General features: G+C 33.2%; 1 protein-coding gene across 1 annotated transcript in view; it reads right to left on the bottom strand.

Annotated features, from left to right (window-relative positions):
* Window positions 1-303: 303 nt before the first annotated feature.
* Ahr (aryl hydrocarbon receptor) overlaps window positions 304-18302 on the bottom strand; it is a 51893-nt gene continuing 33894 nt past the window's right edge. The window contains exons 4-11 of the mRNA XM_047561858.1: window positions 16039-16128; window positions 13980-14103; window positions 11752-11882; window positions 10140-10342; window positions 9383-9492; window positions 8611-8752; window positions 5241-6483; window positions 304-3025 (exon numbers count right to left, since the gene is read on the bottom strand). Coding sequence (XP_047417814.1) covers window positions 2879-3025; window positions 5241-6483; window positions 8611-8752; window positions 9383-9492; window positions 10140-10342; window positions 11752-11882; window positions 13980-14103; window positions 16039-16128 — 2190 coding nt within the window. The 3' untranslated portion in view covers window positions 304-2878. The remainder of the gene's footprint in view (window positions 3026-5240; window positions 6484-8610; window positions 8753-9382; window positions 9493-10139; window positions 10343-11751; window positions 11883-13979; window positions 14104-16038; window positions 16129-18302) is intronic.

Genomic DNA, 18302 nt, shown 5'->3' with positions numbered 1-18302 from the left:
ACTAGTGTGGGGAATATTTTTTCTAAACTAAGCATAAAATGTAGTTAAAAAGGGTTATTTCAAATTTCTTCAGAATTATTCTTAAATTCTTATTTATTAAAATGGGGTTTTGAATTTTAGTCTCAGATCTAACACCACTACACTTATACTTACAATACTGGCAATACAATGTTTTTTAAAAAGCAGTCCATTTCAGAGGCATTTTAATTTATGAAAGTTTTTTTTTTTATATTCGGGTAAAGGTCAAAATATCTAGGGGCAGAATTAGAAAAGAAATTTATGAATTACTGACTTTACACATCCTTAAATATTGTAGACTGCCTTTATCTAATGTAAATATAATACTATGCTATCTGTAATCATTTCCTTTACATGAACCAGAAAGAAGAATTTACATTAAAACATTATTCATACTTGGTGACTATTTTATTACCATATATATTATTATATACAACTTTGATAGGAAGGATAATTATAAATCATACTCTAAACAAAAATCTGTACGTGGCTTATGTAAGCAGTAACAGTTTGAAGGATAGAGAAAAGCCAAGAAAACGTTCACCCCAAACTGATAGTGAAAAATGCTAGTTTGCACATAGTAATGATTGAAAGCTTCATAATACATGGAAACACCTATAAATCTTTAGGTACCATAACAACAACCTGGTACAGGAAAGCATGAGTTAGCCACAGCCCTAGATGTGCACAACACCTCAGTATAGCAGTTAGTTAGCATTCTTTCTTTCTTTGGCACTTAGCAATACAGACAAAGGTATATTTGGTTTAATGTGATTTTTATTATTCTTAAATTTTAGTTATTTTATATAGTTAAAAATATACAATACTGCTTAAAAACTTTAAATTTTATAAGTGTATAATTGATTGTCATCATATTCACAATTTTAAAAGCCTATTTTTTCAACTAAACAATTCATCCCCTACATGTGGAAGAGACTAACAAAAATAGTTTATAAGAAGACTTCAATGAAAAGTTTAAACAAAAAAATAGAATATTAATCTAGAACAATGGTCTAAATCCTTAGTGATACCTCAGGCTGGAACAAATTATGAAATGTTCAGACAAATTTTTTTCAACATTTAAATTAATCCTATAAATTCAAAATTTTGACTGAGAAGCTTAGAACCAAAGAGATTTTGTTTGAAGCTATATTTATATACATTAATTTACTAAAAAAATAAGACGAAATGAAAAATAATGTACTTTAATACTCCATTCAAGTTTGGGATTCCATCAGATCTTTAAATGTTTCTACAACCCTTCAGGTGTTATATAAAACAAACAAACAAAAAGAATGGCAAATAGTGGCATTCTTTCCTTTAAATCATTTGAGGACCGTAAATCTGGTAAAGTGATTAATTTGCCCTATGGAATACAGGTTATCATAGCATAAAAACAACCCAATGTTTGAAGGTAAACATACTGTGTGGCTATCTTTTTCTTAATACCAACATAAAGATTCATTTCATTATTTAATGTAACAAGATACAATGATAAAATATGAAAAGCCCAAACAAATTAGTTATGTGCGTATATAAGGTATGGACTATTCTTAAATGAAAAGTATTTTACAAATAATTTTGTTCATCATATCTACACAATGCACCATTCCTTTCACTCGTTACAATACTTTGCACCAAACATTGCTATCTTCAGTCTTAACATTCCTCAAATATGAGAAAAACAAATTGTTTCCACTGTTCTAAAAGTGAAATTTATAAAGTCAACATATCATAAAGGATTATAGATCTAATATAGTTTTTAAAGACAATTTATATACATTGAAATGAGTGCTTTGCTAAATATAATTAAAAAGCTAGACATAAAGCTGCTTCTCTTCATTGCAATTCAATAAACATGGTTACATTTAACAGCAAATTTTTTTTACATTGCGACATGAACTATCTTGTGGAGACTAGTAAAGTATAAACAGTGGTTATCGCTTTCTTTTGAAAATGCTGTTGAAATTTAAGTGCTACAGTCTTAATATTTATATAATAATAGAAATAATTTGAAAAGACATTTTACTTTCAAAAATTTTCAACATAAGGCACATAGCAATATTCAAAGTCTAGAAGCAACTAGATTACATAATAAATAATTATCTTTTCAAACATTAATTATCTTTTCAAACATTATTTGCCCTTTACCTGAAGACAGAGGGTGAGTAGTGCAGTAAAAACATGCCTGAATTACTTAAAATGATTGGATTTAGGAAACAAATAATATTTATGTGCAGAAAGAACATTAATTTAAAAAAGGAAAGGAATATTTATATAAAATATACATCCTACAGTGTTATAGGTAGGAAAAAAATGTGAGGCACTTAGATTAACAGTGTAGGAGGAAAGCATTGAAATTATCTATTTATAAAAGCACCAAACCATTTATTTTAACATCTGAGATAAAAGCAGAGGCTAAAAATATGGGGAAATAGGTTAGTCTTATAACTCTGTACTTAGTATACTAATGAGAACCCAGAAGTTCAAACTGAAAGCATTTCATTTTTATTCTGACAAATAATTTACATAAAGTTTTCTAATTTGAGAGTATTAAAGTTCCCCTGAATAAGTTTTGTGTCTTCTGCAGTGCTCAAGTGATGTGAAATGTAGCTGGCATCTGACTACTCTGTGGCACCACACTTTCTATCATAATGATGATAATATGCCACGTTGATATGTTTTTAAAAGTCCTTTTGTAAAAACAAAGATTAAACTTTGGTTTGGGATATCAGTGCAGATAACATGCATCAGTGCCTCCAAGTGAACTTGCTGATACCCAACATTTACAGTTTTATTGTTTTATGATCCTTCACAAACTAATCTGATCCAAAAATCCAGGTAAAAATTGGGCTTGGCATTATAGGAATCCACCAGGTGGCAAGTCAGGGAAAGGTCTGGCTTCTGATGGGTGATGAAGTGGCTGCAGATGTGTGGTGGTCTGGGCGTTATTTAAGTTATTTAATTCAGCTGGATAAGTCTCATTTAAAACGCCTCCATTCTGAAACTGAAAACAAAAATAGCATTGCAACTTATTAGGAGAGATATTCCAAATGTCTTAAGCCATTTAATAATATATTAATACATATATTTTTTTAAAAAACTTCATCCTGCATATTGTTAAACTTCAAATTCCTTTATTGCTGGTGAATTTTAAATCTTTCATTCAGTGAAAGAATGTATTGCTTATGTATTAGTTAATTTGTAATCTTTTTGTTTTTACACTAATTTGACAAATTTTGAAGATGGTACAGATGAGTGATACAACTGTCTCACTTCAGATTGCCTTTAGGTCAGACAGCAATTGCTGGGTCAAAGAGTCAACAGTCATTAATCACATTAAATATTATCTGTCACAGTAGGTTTGCTTTAACTGGACTTTATCTCAGTAGACTCTCTGGTTAATTAATTTATTATATTCAGGATTGCAGGTGATGTAGGACTTTTCCAAAAATTGTTCTTGTTGACATTGCCAAGGCAAGGATGCTGACAGCCTTGAAACTCAGCTCTGATGCTAACAGTTATCAGACATTCCAGTACAATGGGCTTCCTGGCTGCAGCAGGATGTTCCTAGCACTTTAACAGTAGGATAGTTGCAAAAATGTTTCTAGCACTGTAACTTTTTAGTGCACAAAGAAGGTTCTTGATAACTCACAAGCCTTGGACAATTTACAATGCCTGATAGCTTAACTTCCTGATTATGAGACCCTATATAGTTCTGGATCACTGTTCCTCCAATCAGAGAGCACTGTCCTACCTGGCCCCAAATTTGCTTAAAAATGTCTTGGTGTTTTCTTTGACTCTGTTTTTTTCTCCATCTCCCAAGGCCCCTACTGGAGATCTTTGTTGATGCTGCCAGGGTTGTGGCAAGTTCTGATTTTCAAAACAGATTCCCAAACAGTAAACCATGGATATGATTTCCTTAACCAATTTCTTATTTGTAATATGTTTTAATTAGTGAATACCACTAAAAGCGTTGTCCCAATTACAGAATCAAGTTACCTATCAAACAAATGATTTTTTCTTATCTTTTTACACTGAAGCTAGTTCCATGCCTAGAACTGCTATTACAAATTCGAAGAGAAAAAAAGAAGGAAGGACATGGAAATACAGAGTTCTCTACAGTTTTATAAACTCATATTTGTAAATTCATGTTTATGGGTTATATTTCAATACATTCATATAATGCATAATGATCAAATAAGGGCAATGAGGATAACCAGTACCTCAAAAAATTATCATTTATTTGTGATGAGAATATTTGAAGTCCTTTCTTCTGGCTATTTGGAAGTTGACAATAAATTATTGTTAATTAAGTCACCCTACTGTGCTACAGAACACCAGAACTTATTCCTCTAATCTGTCCATTTGTACCCAAAAACCAACCTCTTTCCATTCTTCCATCCTGGCCTACTCCACTCTCTACTTCTATGAAATCAATGCTTTCAGTTTTCATATGTGACTGTGATCATGTGGTATGTATCCTCCTATGTCTGGCTTTTTTTACTTAGCATAATGTCCTCCAGTTTCATTCATGCTGACACAAATGACAAGATTTCATCCTTTTTATAGCTGAAAAATATTCCACTGTGTACATATCCTGAATATTAAAATTTAATATAATTAAAGGATGTCAGAAATGAGAATAAGAAAAACCTTCACCATCATTTTCTACTAAAAAGTTCATATACAATCAAACTGAATGTATGAAAAAAGCCAGATGAAACAATTAGGAATAAAGATTCAAGTGACATTTGCGAATTGTTAAATGTAGAGTAAAGAGAGGTCAATGAACTTAATGTGGTCAAGATATTCTTCAAAACTAACTTAGATATACTTTAAAATGAACTTAATATTTTCTAACAGAAAGGCATCAATGAAAACATATTCCTGGATAGTCATAGAGAGCAGATATTATCATCATATTTTTTTTTAAATAACCACTTTTTGATTTGAAGTGTCCTTGCTGCTAGAAGGGTTCTGATGACATATCTGAATTATGACATTAATCTTGATTCTCATGACAAAAAGTCAGCCAGTTTACTTTTTCAAGAATGTGGGCAGGGGTAACAAGATATAATTATATCACAGATATAATGAGAAAGTCTATGTCTATAAACACAGAAGATAATAGATTAAAATCAGTAACATATTTTAACGTATCTATTTATTTATAAGGTAGGGAGAATCATGGAAAGGGTTTATTTAGCTCTATCCTTTACCTTGTTTAAAAATGCCTGCGGGCCTGGGATTGTTGGATTGTACTGCATCTGATCCACATGGGTGTGCTGAGGGTCTGGCTGGCACTGATACATGGACATGGCCCCAGCATAACATGTCTGAGGAGTTGCTATGGTTGACTGAAGATTCATTCCATGCTTTTGGTTTTCAGGAACTTGTAAACAAGTGACAAAATCTTCTAAATTAGAAGTAGTAGGGTATAGGGATGGTTCGAAATTTCCTATAGGAAAGTCCAACTGTGTACACTTGGAATGCTGTGGTAACACAGACTGATTACAGGGAACAAAGTTCTGTGTATAAGGCATAGCGTCGATGTCAGATTTGTAGGGAAACTCTTGACTTGGCCCATGTAAGTCTGAAAAGACACTGTACTGCTGTAGGTCTTGCTGAGGACAACTGCAAGGCACAGGCTGGTTAGAGTTCCAATTTGCAAACATGCCATTAACTTGCATATGCTTCATTTTCTGACACAGTTGTTGTTGTGGCTCTGCTACTACTTGCTTTTGCTGGTGCTGTAGATGCTGCTGCTGTTCTAACTGTAGGTGTTCCTGTACCATACAGCTTGGGTTCAGAGCCACAGACTGTTGCTGTTGGTAACCTGAACTCAGGAAGGTAGGCTTATTTAAAGAATCTTGAACATATGTTAGGATTTCATCTGTTATGTCAATGTCTCTGAAGTCAACCTCACTAGAAGAGTCAGTTCTGAAAAATTCTTCATTCTGCATGCGTTTGATATCTTCAAAATCAATGCCTAGGTTTTTCATAATGCTGTACAACTCATTATTTTTATTATCTGGAAAGAATCCTGTGTGACCTCCAGAAAATGTTGGGTTTGTTTCCTGAGAATGTCCAATTAGCTCATGTTTTAGGATATTATCACTTCCCACTGGTACAATATTGCTTTGCAAATTACTGTATTCATTCACAGATTCATTAAAAGTATTTCTTTCAAAAGATGCAGTGCTTGAAGCAGGATAGTGATAAACAGACTCGTCTTGTTGCATCATGGAATATAGGATGGAACTGGGATGGAGAGAATCCTTATCTGGAGTTGATGTGGTAGCACAGTCTTTTCCACTAGTGCTGTTTTTAGTCCTTATTGGTAAGGAATCCATTATAGGAGGAACAGGGCCAGTCATCTCGTACAACATTGCTTCTCCAGTAGTAAACATAAAAGGCAGAGTCATACTTCGTTTTCGTAAATGCTCCCTTCCTTCTTCATCTCTAAAATTGTATACAAGAAAGTCTGCACATATTAGGAAGAGTTTTATCATAAACATTTAAATGAAGATATTAGAAAAGATAAATAGCACGTAAAATATACTGTAACTGAGTTTCACAGCAGAGAACATGGATTTTATTATTTGACCTAAATTATTCTCATGACTGGTGCGATAATATTGTGTCTTAGATAAATATATTTAAATGATTTAGATTTTTTCCCAAAACTCAGTATAGTAGTTAATTTCATGCTTATGTCATATGCCTAACCTGATATCCTGCAGAAATAATAAATTTTTGTTTTCTGAAGTGTAAAAACTAACTGAAAAAATTTAGAATCTGAGAAGAGGTATGTCTAAATAAAATAAAACAATGAAGCTCTAAAGGAAAAGACTGGCACAATTGGCAATGTGAAAACAAAAACTTTTCATAATTTTGCAAAATAATTCATAAATCAAGTTATAACATGGAGAAATAGTTTAACATATGTATTTATAATTTAATATATGAATATGATATTTAGCATAGGTAGAGAGCTCCAATGACTCTGAGAGACAAACAATTCAGAAGAAAAACTAGCAAAAACTGGCAATTCATAAAGGAAATGTCCTAGAAAGATATGAAGAGATGCCCTGCTCATTAGTAACAAGGAAGTGAAAACAACTAATCTCTTACTAACTAACAGAACAAGCATACAAAATATTAACAAATGTACCAAAAGACAAGATGAACAAACTAGATCACTGACACATAAAGAGCACCACACTCCTAAGCAGCACAGCATGGATTGTTTACAAGAGCACACGGGATAGTTCATCACAGGATAGTATGGACCACATACTAGAGATCAGAGAACAAGTCATCACATATTTCAAAGGACTGAAATCCATTCAGAGAATGTTCTCTCACTACTATTGTTATAAAACAATAGCTAAAAGATTCCCCTAACACCAAATAGCACAGTAACAATATATTTTAAAATAATCCAAGAATAAAAAATAAAAGTGAAAATTACAAAAATATTTTCAATTGAACAATAAAAATAAGAAAGAAATAATAATGAGTAGACATAAGTGAAATAGAAAACAAATGTACAATAAGCAAAATCAACAAACCAAAAGTTGGATCCTAGAAAAGGCTGATAAAATTGATGATCTTCTAGCAATATTGATTGAGGGGTACAAATCTGTATAGGTACATACATACCCATGTACTTTCATGGGTACATATATATATTCATACATTCATCATTTTCATGGAATGGAAGACTTTATATTATAAAGATGTTAATTCTCCCCAAAATGATCAATAGTTTCAATATAATCCCATTCAAAATTCCAACAGATGTGTTAGTGGTACTTGATAACTTATTTCCAAAATGTATATGGAAATACAAAAGGGTAAAGAAAAGTAAAGGCAATTTTGAAGAATAAAAAAAGCTAAATAAGCAAGATGAAGACATGCATTCAGATATCAAAACTTATCATATAGATATGATAATTAGGGCAAATCATGGCACAAAATAGAAAACTAGACCAATGGAACTAGACCAAGAGAGTCTAGAAATAAAACCACTAACGAAATTCTCTGATCAACATGCAGTGTAGTAGGGGAAAGATTACTTGTCAATAAACTGTCTTTTCAATAAATGCTATTTATAAATTTGATATACATAAAAGAACAAATAATCTTGATCTTTACCTCAAGCCACATACAGAAAGCAAGTCTCCAGAGTTGGAGAAACATTTGCAATGCAAATATTTAACAAGGGACTCATTTATAGAATATATAAAAACCCTTACAAATCACTGCTGTGTTCAAAGAATACATTTTAAAGGAAGCATTGTTTTATTTTCCTTATATTTTACCGAAGACACTAGGTTTCACCTTTCCTTCATATGTCCAGGAAAATCTCAGGAGTTTCTTTTTCTGCAGTGTCCATGTTCAGCAGCACAATAAAGTGTGTTGATCTTATCTTCTCACCTATGCCCTCTTCTTTCTATACATATTATTTTAGCTTTTCAATGATGATTTCTAGACTCATTTGTCTTGGAATCACTTAAGAGGATTTATAAACCAAGTTGTTATTAAAAAATAAAATCAGGAGATATTCTAAGTCTTTGTACTTACGTTAGAGGTCTCTGGGTTGAAATGATATAATCTGGTCTTCCATTTTTATAAACTAAGCGTGCATTGGACTGGACCCATGTCCATCCATTGTGTTTTGTAAGAAGCCTGAAAACCGTCATGCCACTCTCTCCAGTCTTAATCACTAAAATCAAATTTAAAAATTAAGTTATCAAACTCCAAATCAATACATTAAAGAAAATTTTTGAAACAAGGTCCCTCTGACATCTCTCTGGATAGAGTTCATTTATCACCAATTCTGATAAATATCTTGACAAATTTCAAAGGCACAGAAACAGTTCTTTGGACTTATTTTGATGTTAGTCAAGAGTAAACATCTGAGGTGTTAAAAAGGGAAAGGCAAGTGCCAGTTAAAAGATTTCAGTACCACATGCAATTCTAGAGAGCAGCTTTTTGGGGAGAAAAGATGGAAAACTGTTTTCATTTTATATATGGAATGTTTTCCAATGCCACAATACTTGACAATTTTTAAATTTAAATCTATATTAACATAGATTATGAATTATTAATGCCATTTAAAAATTTCTGAGCAAAACTTTATGGGTCAAATACGGCCATTTTTACAGTAATTAAACAATGTTCCTGTGCAGCAGGTGTGCAGGAGTTAATGAACAAAAAGTAATTCTCATTAATCAAAATGATATTAAGTAGTAGTTTATTCAGTTTCTTTTTATAGTCCCTAACATAATAGTTTAAACATGCACTATGGTATATGACATTTTTTCAGGTATATTTTTAAGGAATTACAACTTACTCCTAATGTGTAATTCGGCACAATAAAGCATATCAGCAGCATGAATAAACTGATATCCTGATCCTCTTGAACACAGCTCTGCTTCAGTATACCCTAAAACAATCTGTCCTCTGTTTAAAAAAGAAGTAGAATAAGAATTAATTAAAATTTAACATAAGTAATCAGGATACATTGGTTATATGCTATTTTCTAAAATATTCTTTACTTGACATTTAGAATTTCACTTCAGTAGGTAGAAAAATTAACCACGTCTATCTAAATTGCTCCCTTACTTATAGTCATAAATTTAACTTTTAGCCTGTTCTCTTCTCCTGAATAAAACTATGAAAACATGTATAGTTAAAAGTGAATCTGATAGATCAGACTGAAAAGGTAAAATAAAGCCTTCAATAATAATCCAGAATGCTAACACTGGGCGGATAGGGTTTGTCAAATTACCTCTCTGCATTTCCATACTAGACATGAGAAAAGCACTGATAGTGTTGACATGATATCTGAATGCTTAACAGTACTCTACTACATAATTTTTAGAGAACTACTAAACTTCTAGAGCTAAAAATTAAATATTTGTATAAAATGTAAAACAAATGATAAATGTCATCAGAAGAATGAACCTTGCAAGTAAAGTACCTTATTTTAATAGGATATACTAAAAAAAGTAAAATAATAATGGCTAATACAATAAATAATATTATAACCTACACTGAGACAAAATATACATTTGATGAAATAAAAGTGAAAAAGTTGTTTCACTCACTTGGCGTCACAACCAGTAGGTGTAAAGTCTAGTTTGTGCTTGGTTCTAAAGATGAAATTTTTGGTTCGAATTTCAAGTATGGATGGTGGTTGAAGTGGAGTAGCTATTGCAAACAAAGCCAACTGAGGAGGAAGTATTGACCCGTCTTTCCCTTTCTTGTTCTGTCCGTGAAGATACTTTAACCTTCCTTGGAAATTCATTGCCTTAAAAAATCAAAAATAGTTCATTAAAATTAACAATATAAAACGGTTGCAATTTCAAAGTTTCCAGCATTGTTGTTTTCAGGGTTCCTAGCAATGCATACAAGCTCATGAGGCTGGGAACTGCTATTTACTTTGTTCTCTCCACAGCGAGCCCACTAAAACTATCCCAAAAGGAGGAGTGAGGGATAAACTAAAAACCACTCCATGCTTCCAATGGTCCTGAGAAGAGTATCTGTATCACTTTCTGGGCTTGCAATTGCCCTATCTTTTTCACCTACCACTGCTCCTTGCATACCAGGCACTTGCTATATTTCTCCTCAATGAAAAAACAGTGATAAAGTCATCAAGAAAAGATTAGTTCTCAAACATGCATAAGGTATGTTTCATAGATCATAGTAATCTTCCTCATGGAGACAAAATACAATTTTATTAAAACATTAAAATGAATCATTATGAAATCATGTGAATGGAAAGCTCTATTTAAGAATGATTTTAAAAGATAGGAAATAAAGACAATTAAATAAGAAAAAGATCAACTGGTTGATTAAAACACTATCATCCCAGTGGATGATTCTGACATCAATTTGATAGCAGCACAAGTCAGAAGATTCTTTTGCACATAGAAATTTCAACTTAGAAATATATAATTGATCATGAGCATTAGTATTAGGAATCCTATCTCAAAGCACGACTCTAAAACAGGGTCAGAAAAACTGTCTTCAGAAATACAAACGCATATACACACACACATCGTTTAGTAATTCTTAATTTAAGTTTTGATTATCTGTTTCAAATTCCCAATAATTTACAAAAGAATAAGCAACTTGTTTTATATTCTCTGTTCCTGAACTTGTAGAGTGAACTGTTAAGGATACAGTTAAGGAACAGACCACTTTCACTCTGAGTATTCTGCCTAAGCTGTTCTCTCTGTTAAACCACACAGGTGTTCAGACTACACAGTGAAACATCATCTCATGTCATACGTGAGTCTATAATCATCAAAATACAATCATTTTTCAGGATGTGTAGACAAGGACATAATTTTCCCGTGTAGCAGGCATTAAACTCCAAGATAGTAAGCATTTGCCTATTAAAGAAAGGCTATTTAATTCTGTTAGACCTAAAACACCCTAAAAATAGTCAAAATATAGGGTGCCATGTTATTCGATTGAATTTTTGTTATTGCCCTAATTTTAAAAATTAAACCTAAAGAATAGGATTTCTGAGTTATGGAAGATATTCAAAATCTGAAATAATGATGTTAAAAAATTACTTTTCTTTATCAAATCACTGAGTAAACTTTTAAGACTGAATTCAGATATGACCAAAGAAGAATGGTTTCAATTAACTTTTCTTTTGTGTTTCATATGCCTTCATAGAAAGAGTGAGTGTAAGATTTTGCACCATACCAGAAAACCAGATGAATTATCCAACAGACACCTTAGCCGGCATATGAAGCACCTCTCCATAAAGGAAGAGTTTTCTGGAGGAAGTTGGTCTGGGCTATAATAGACTCCTGGCTGTGTGAGGCCATGAGTTTCTGTAAAAATAAAAACAACACAAATTTTATTTCCATTTTGTGGTAAAATTAAGTGTTTGAACAGTTATAATATATGTTAACTTGTAAACTGGAGTCTGTATTCTGAATTTAAAAACTCATTTTCAGAAATGATTCAAAAAACCAAAACTTACTGTGCAATTCTTTTAACGCACAGAACTTAATTTCTGTTTACATTTTTATTGAGCTACCTGTGTCAATAATTTCCATATTTTAATGTCTTTTTCTGTTTTCTTAACACTTCCACACATTTCTGAAAAAACTGCTTGCATCAGGAAAAGCTTTTCTAAAAATAGAAAAAGATAACCTCTTCAACAAATGGTGCTGGGAAAACTGGAAATCCATATGTAGTAGATTCAAACTGAACTCCTATATCTCACCCTGCACAAAACTCAATTCAAAGTGGATCCAGGACCTTGGCATTAGACTAGAGACCATGAGCCTAACACTCCATCATGTCTGCTCAGGAATAGACTTCATTAATAAGATAAAGCACAGAAGTAAAACCAAGAATCAATAAACTTGGGATGGTATCAAACTAAAAAGCTTCTTCACAGCAAAGGAAAGAACTAAGAACAACATGAAGAAAGAGCCTACAGAAGGGGAGAAAGACTTTGCCACCTGCAACTCAGATAGAGCATTAATCTCCAGGATATATAAAGAACTCAAAAAAATTAACACCAATAAAACAAATAGCCCAATCAATAAATGGGTGAAGGAACTGAACAGACACTTCACAAAAGAAGAAATTCAGTCAATCAATAAATATATGAAAAAATGTTCAACGTCACTAGTGATTAGAGTATTGCAAATTAAAATTACACTTAGATTCCATCTCACTCCAGTAAGAATGGCAATTATCAAGAGTACAAGTAACAATAAATGTTGGTGAGGCTCTGGGGAAAAATATACTCTCATACATTGCTGCTGGGATTGCAAAATGGTGCAACCATGCTGGAAAGCTGTATAGAGATTCCTTAGAAAACTTGGAATGAAATCACCATTTGACCCAGTTATCCCACTCTTTGGCATAAATCCAAAGGACTTAAATCAGCATACTATAGTGATGCTGCCACATCAATGTTTCTAGCAGCTCAATTCACAATAGCCAAGCTATGGAACCAATCTAGGTGCCTTTCAACAGATGAATGGATAAAGAAAATGTGGTATATATACACAATGGAATATTACTCAGCCATAAAAAAGAATGAGAATATGGCATTTGTTGGTAAATGGACAGAACTGGAGACTACTGTGTTCAGTGAAATAAGCCAGTCCCAAAAAAACAAAAGTCAAATGTTCTCTCTGATATGTGGATGCTAACCCATAACAAGGGAAGGGAGGGAGGAGAAGTACAGAAGATCATTGTATTAGACAAAGGGGAATGAATGGAAGGGAGGGTGTATGGGAATAGGAAAGACAGTAGAAGGAATCAGACATAACTTTACTATGTTCATATATGAGTACACAATCAGTGTAACTCCACATCATGTACAACCACAAGCAACTTGGGTTGCACTCCATGTAGGTACAATATGTCAAAACACATCTTATTGTCATGTATATCTAAAATCAACAAAGAAAAGAAATGATCAGGCACATACCCAATGGAAATGCCTACCTATGTTCAACATGTGAAAGAATGTTTACAATAGCATTACGTGTGAACATAATTCAAATATGTATCAATAATTAAAGAATAAATAAATAAAAGGCTTTTCTATATTTGCATATGCTACTTTACTTTTTATTTGGTGCATTTTAATCAGAACAACTTACAGGTACTCTAACTGCAACTTTGTACATTCTTCTGATCTTTCATGATGTTGTCGGTTATTTTTATTAAAATGTTTTTATAAAACATATTACTCTCTTACATGAAACTCCTCAATAGCTCTCATCTGTCAAATATTCCTTAAAGCTACAGCTCTGTGACCTGGCTCTTGCCTATAGCTACAGCTTAACCTCTTTTACTCTTTCGTACCTTTATCATGGAGTTCTATACCCTACAGGTCCCCAGCCTCCTTTCACAGAAACATTCAAAAACCACCAATACCATTCTTTGGTAAACACTCTTACCATCAAGTCCTTGTCCAGAGTCTGTACACTGAGAAGTGTTTAATGTCCAGTGCAGCTGACGTTGAAATTCAGCTCGGTCTTCAGTATGGATAAGTTCATACACACTCTGATGTATGACATCAGACTAAAGAAAAAAGACAAGGAAATAAAAGCACTGACTAGAACATTATATGGCCTATGGAAGTAATTTCAAAACCTATTTGTTAATGGTGATGAATGTAAATTAAATGATTGTCAAAGTTCCCGTCATTCAAAATAGGAAAAGCTGGAAAGAGAGACTAGCATTATAACTGATAAATCCAATGCTACTTGCCATCACTTTCCAACAATGGGGAGGTGACCTTTTCTTCAAATAGGTCACCTCCCCATTCCTTAAATGTACGATATTCAGATCTGCTTATGTTTTTTATCCATTTATTGATCTTTTATATCTGAACTCATGAATCCCTCCATTAATACCCAGTTCTCATTGACTTTTCTGTCCTTAATTGTATTCATTTTGTTATTTCCTTCACTGTTCCCTAAAAGTTTTCTTCGTATTAAATTTTCGGTACAGGTAGACTCCATTTGAATAAAGGGATCATGCCTTTACCATATCAGGTCCCTCACACCTCTTGCCTCTCTGCATTTACTTCAGTGCTGAGTCTCTTCCTTTAAACTAGTTTTCCTAGCTTTACCTCTCTCTCTCACTCTCTCTCTCTCTTTTAATGCAACTAATGGTATGAAATGTATTTGTCACCAGATATAGGAGCACACACACACGTAAAAGTTTCATGAAACAATCTTATGCGTGATGATATTGTGTGTTCTATATTATTTTATTTCATTCCATTCTAAGAAACTGAAAAAAAGATCTGATGGTGATCTATATCAAACTGAATCATTACCCACTAATGGGTTACAACTAACAGCTTTAAAAATGGTGACTTAATCTACCATGTGTCAGGTATTAAAGTTTTCTTAAATCCAGGCTATATGCATTTCTGAGAAATAAAAATGGAATACAGGTAAGAGTTCCTCAAATGATACAAATCATGTCAAATCATGATTAATATAATTAAGAAATTCATTAAGTTTCAAACAAACTTTTTATGGATATTAATATATTTATTTTATAATCACAGAAAACTAAAATTTAGATTTTGACAGTAGCCAGATTCTATTACTTTAGTCACCTTAAATCTCTCTAGAAAATTAATCTAGTAGCATTAAATTACCTCTAAGTCATCCATTAGGCAATTACCAAAATTATCATCTAAATCATAGCTAAAGCACACATATTCCCTTTAATAAAAATCTTTAGTTGCTTCTATTATATTCATAATACAGTAAAAAAAAACCCAGTCTATATATAATAATATTATACAGACAGTGTTATTCAGAGCAGCAGCCTGTAAGAATTAAAATTTATTCTCAAATCATATCAGATGTTCTTATGATCAAATATGCAAAATACTTTATAAATCCACTTATTCACCCTTCCTTTCGATGCTATTAAATGAGCTAAATATTGTTTTACTCCAATGACTTCCAGATCACTGCTCACAGTTCTTCCATACCCAGTTGGTTCCCTTGTACACCCATCTGATCACTACGCGTTTTTTAGTTTGGCTTCAATCCATTTCTTTGCCATAATCCACATAAATCAGAATTAAAAGCACAAACCATGACATTTTATTTATACTTTTCATAGTACCTCACTAATTTTAGTTGTCATATGCCTCTGTGAACCATGTTATTTTATGGCAAATGTTTTCTTGTCTGCTCCACTAATCTCTACCTGCCTGAAAGTTTGTTATTTATGAGATTACTGATAAGTGAAACAAGAAACACAATAACCATGAGTCATACAAAATTTTAAGAAATCATAGTGCTATAAATTATTAGGATTTGAAATAATATACTGGTTGCAAATATAACATTTTTTATTCTTATACTCTCTCTATATTTTAACTGATACTTGACATATACAGATGGTTAACTGTCCCTAAACTACAAAATAAAAGCAGAAAGTTCATTTTCTTCAGAAGTAGTTTAAATAAGAAAAAAGTATATTTACTTGCTGAAAGCCCAGGTAATCTTGTATAGTTGAAGAAGCATAAAAGACCAAAGCATCTGTAGTGACAACCAATACAAATCCATTCAGAGCCTAAAAGAGAAGAAAAGTTGAAAAATTAGTAATGGAAATTAAAATTGTAATACTGTCAGAGAAAGGCTATTATTTTATCTCTGAAATAGCTCTTCAAAATGATTAAAGTTATATCTCACAAACAAACACACCATATACCTTGGTAGAAGAAATTCATACCTTCTGATTTGGTGGAGAAATAGAACAGCTAAATTTCAAACTAAGCCACAGTAACTTTCCTATTTTCCCTCATGTTTCAGCTTTTTTCTTTTAAAATATATCATTCCTATCATTTCTTGAAACATAAAGTGTACAGAATTCATTCACTATTATCCATCACACTGCTTTCTTTAGAGGAAGACAGCAAGTAAAGATCCTGACTTGTTTTTTTTTTTTTTTTTTTTTTCCAGATAGCAGAATAGAAGAGGTTGCTTTCCTGGCTGCTCCATGGTGTGAAACCAAGAAAGCAGACAGGCTGCTTCTCAGCAAGGTGGGTGAACAAAAAACGGGGGGGAAGGGAATTTACTGGAATTTAAAACTGGACATTCAGGGGTGGGAGGGGTGGGGGGGGAAGGGAAAAAATGGCAGAATGAATCAAACAACATTACCCTATGTAAATTTATGATTACACAAATGGTATGCCTTTACGCCATGTACAGACAGAGAAACAACATGTATCCCATTTGTTTACAATAAAAAAAAATAAAAAAATAAATAAAAAAATAAAACTGGACATTCAAAGCAGATCAGGACTCAGGAGGTTGACTATAATAAGATAAGGAAGAAATCCCCACAGCATAGCCACTGCCACAGCCAGGCCAGAAGAGCTGTCCCTCTAGAAGCAAAGGGAATTAAAGGAATCGACAGTTTTAGGAAGCCTGAGGTGTGTCTGGGTACAGAGTTTAGAGATCAAGGACAATGTTCAACTAAACTAAAAGGCACTGCACAATATTCTTGTGTGTTGAGGGGGGGGGGGGGGCGTGTGCAGGCAGTGTGCAAAGGACAAAGGCAGCGACAGCAAGGGGGCCGGCAGCTGAGGGAGCCAATTCCCGGCAAACGCGAGTCTGGCCTAAAACATAGGCCCAGTAAATACACTGCATAGCATAGAGTGTGCTTAAGTGACCAAGAGAAAAGAGAGGTTTACACAGGGGACAACTGGTCATGGAAACCCAACTGGCTCTACCTATCTCCCACTAATCTGGTGGCTTGCAGGACCAGCTGGGAGAGATGCTCCTGGCTGGGAATTAAGAAGGGCAGGGGCAGGAGAGATTGAGTTTGGAGACTGAAACCAAGACCAGGAAACACAGGGGCTGCAGATGATATAGGGGACTAAGAATCGGCTCCTCCACCACACAAGCATAACCCAGGGGAGATCCCTGGGGTATAGTCTTCCAGTGTGGACCTGCAATTTCTGGGCCCTGGAAGTGTGCTAATTTAAAATCTCCAGACCAAGTGGCATTCAGTGAAGAGCATTCACCTAAGCCTAAAGTGTGCATTCCAGGAACTTCATCTATGGGGTTACTTTTCCCATTCCAGGAATCCAGAGGGTGAAGCCTCATGCTCCAGATGACCCCACCAAAAACTGCTGAGAAGAGAATCTGAGAATCTTTTCAATTCCAACAGCAAGAATTCTTTTTCATCAAAAATTATTTTTCTCTCTTTTTTTTCTTTTATCATTTTTTTCTTTCTTTTCTGTTTAACTGTGACATTAATGGTACATGGACATTTATAGACTCAAATTTGTTTTTGTTCCCATTTCTAGCAATTTGAGGGCAGTTATTTTTCATCAATCAGTGTTTTTGAGGACTAGGACATTTGATTAGTATATTTTAGTTTTGTTTTCCATTCTTTTATTTTATTTTTTTAAAATTTTACTTTATATTTTTTTCTCTTACCTGTTTCTCTTGATTCTCTCTTTTCTTCTGCTAAGAGTCAATCTCTATTGTTCTCTCTTTTATTCTTCCTTTATATTTTACTTCTATCTTCTCTCTTCCTCCCTCATAATCATCATATCCTATATCACTTCCATCCTTTCCCTGACTACCATTTGAAACTGTAAACCCTTTTGAAAACGTGTTGTTTTATTGCAGGCAATAACTGATCATATCATTTCTGTTATTTATGTAATTAACACTGTAGACATCACAGTAAGAACTACTTGGTTTAATGCTGTATATTGTTTGCATTTGTTGTTA

The sequence above is a fragment of the Sciurus carolinensis genome, chromosome 8 (assembly GCF_902686445.1).
Source record: "Sciurus carolinensis chromosome 8, mSciCar1.2, whole genome shotgun sequence".
In the NCBI taxonomy this organism is placed as follows: Eukaryota; Metazoa; Chordata; class Mammalia; order Rodentia; family Sciuridae; genus Sciurus; species Sciurus carolinensis.
The sequence above is the reverse complement of the archived record's forward strand: the minus strand, read 5'-3'. Positions and strand labels throughout refer to the sequence as shown.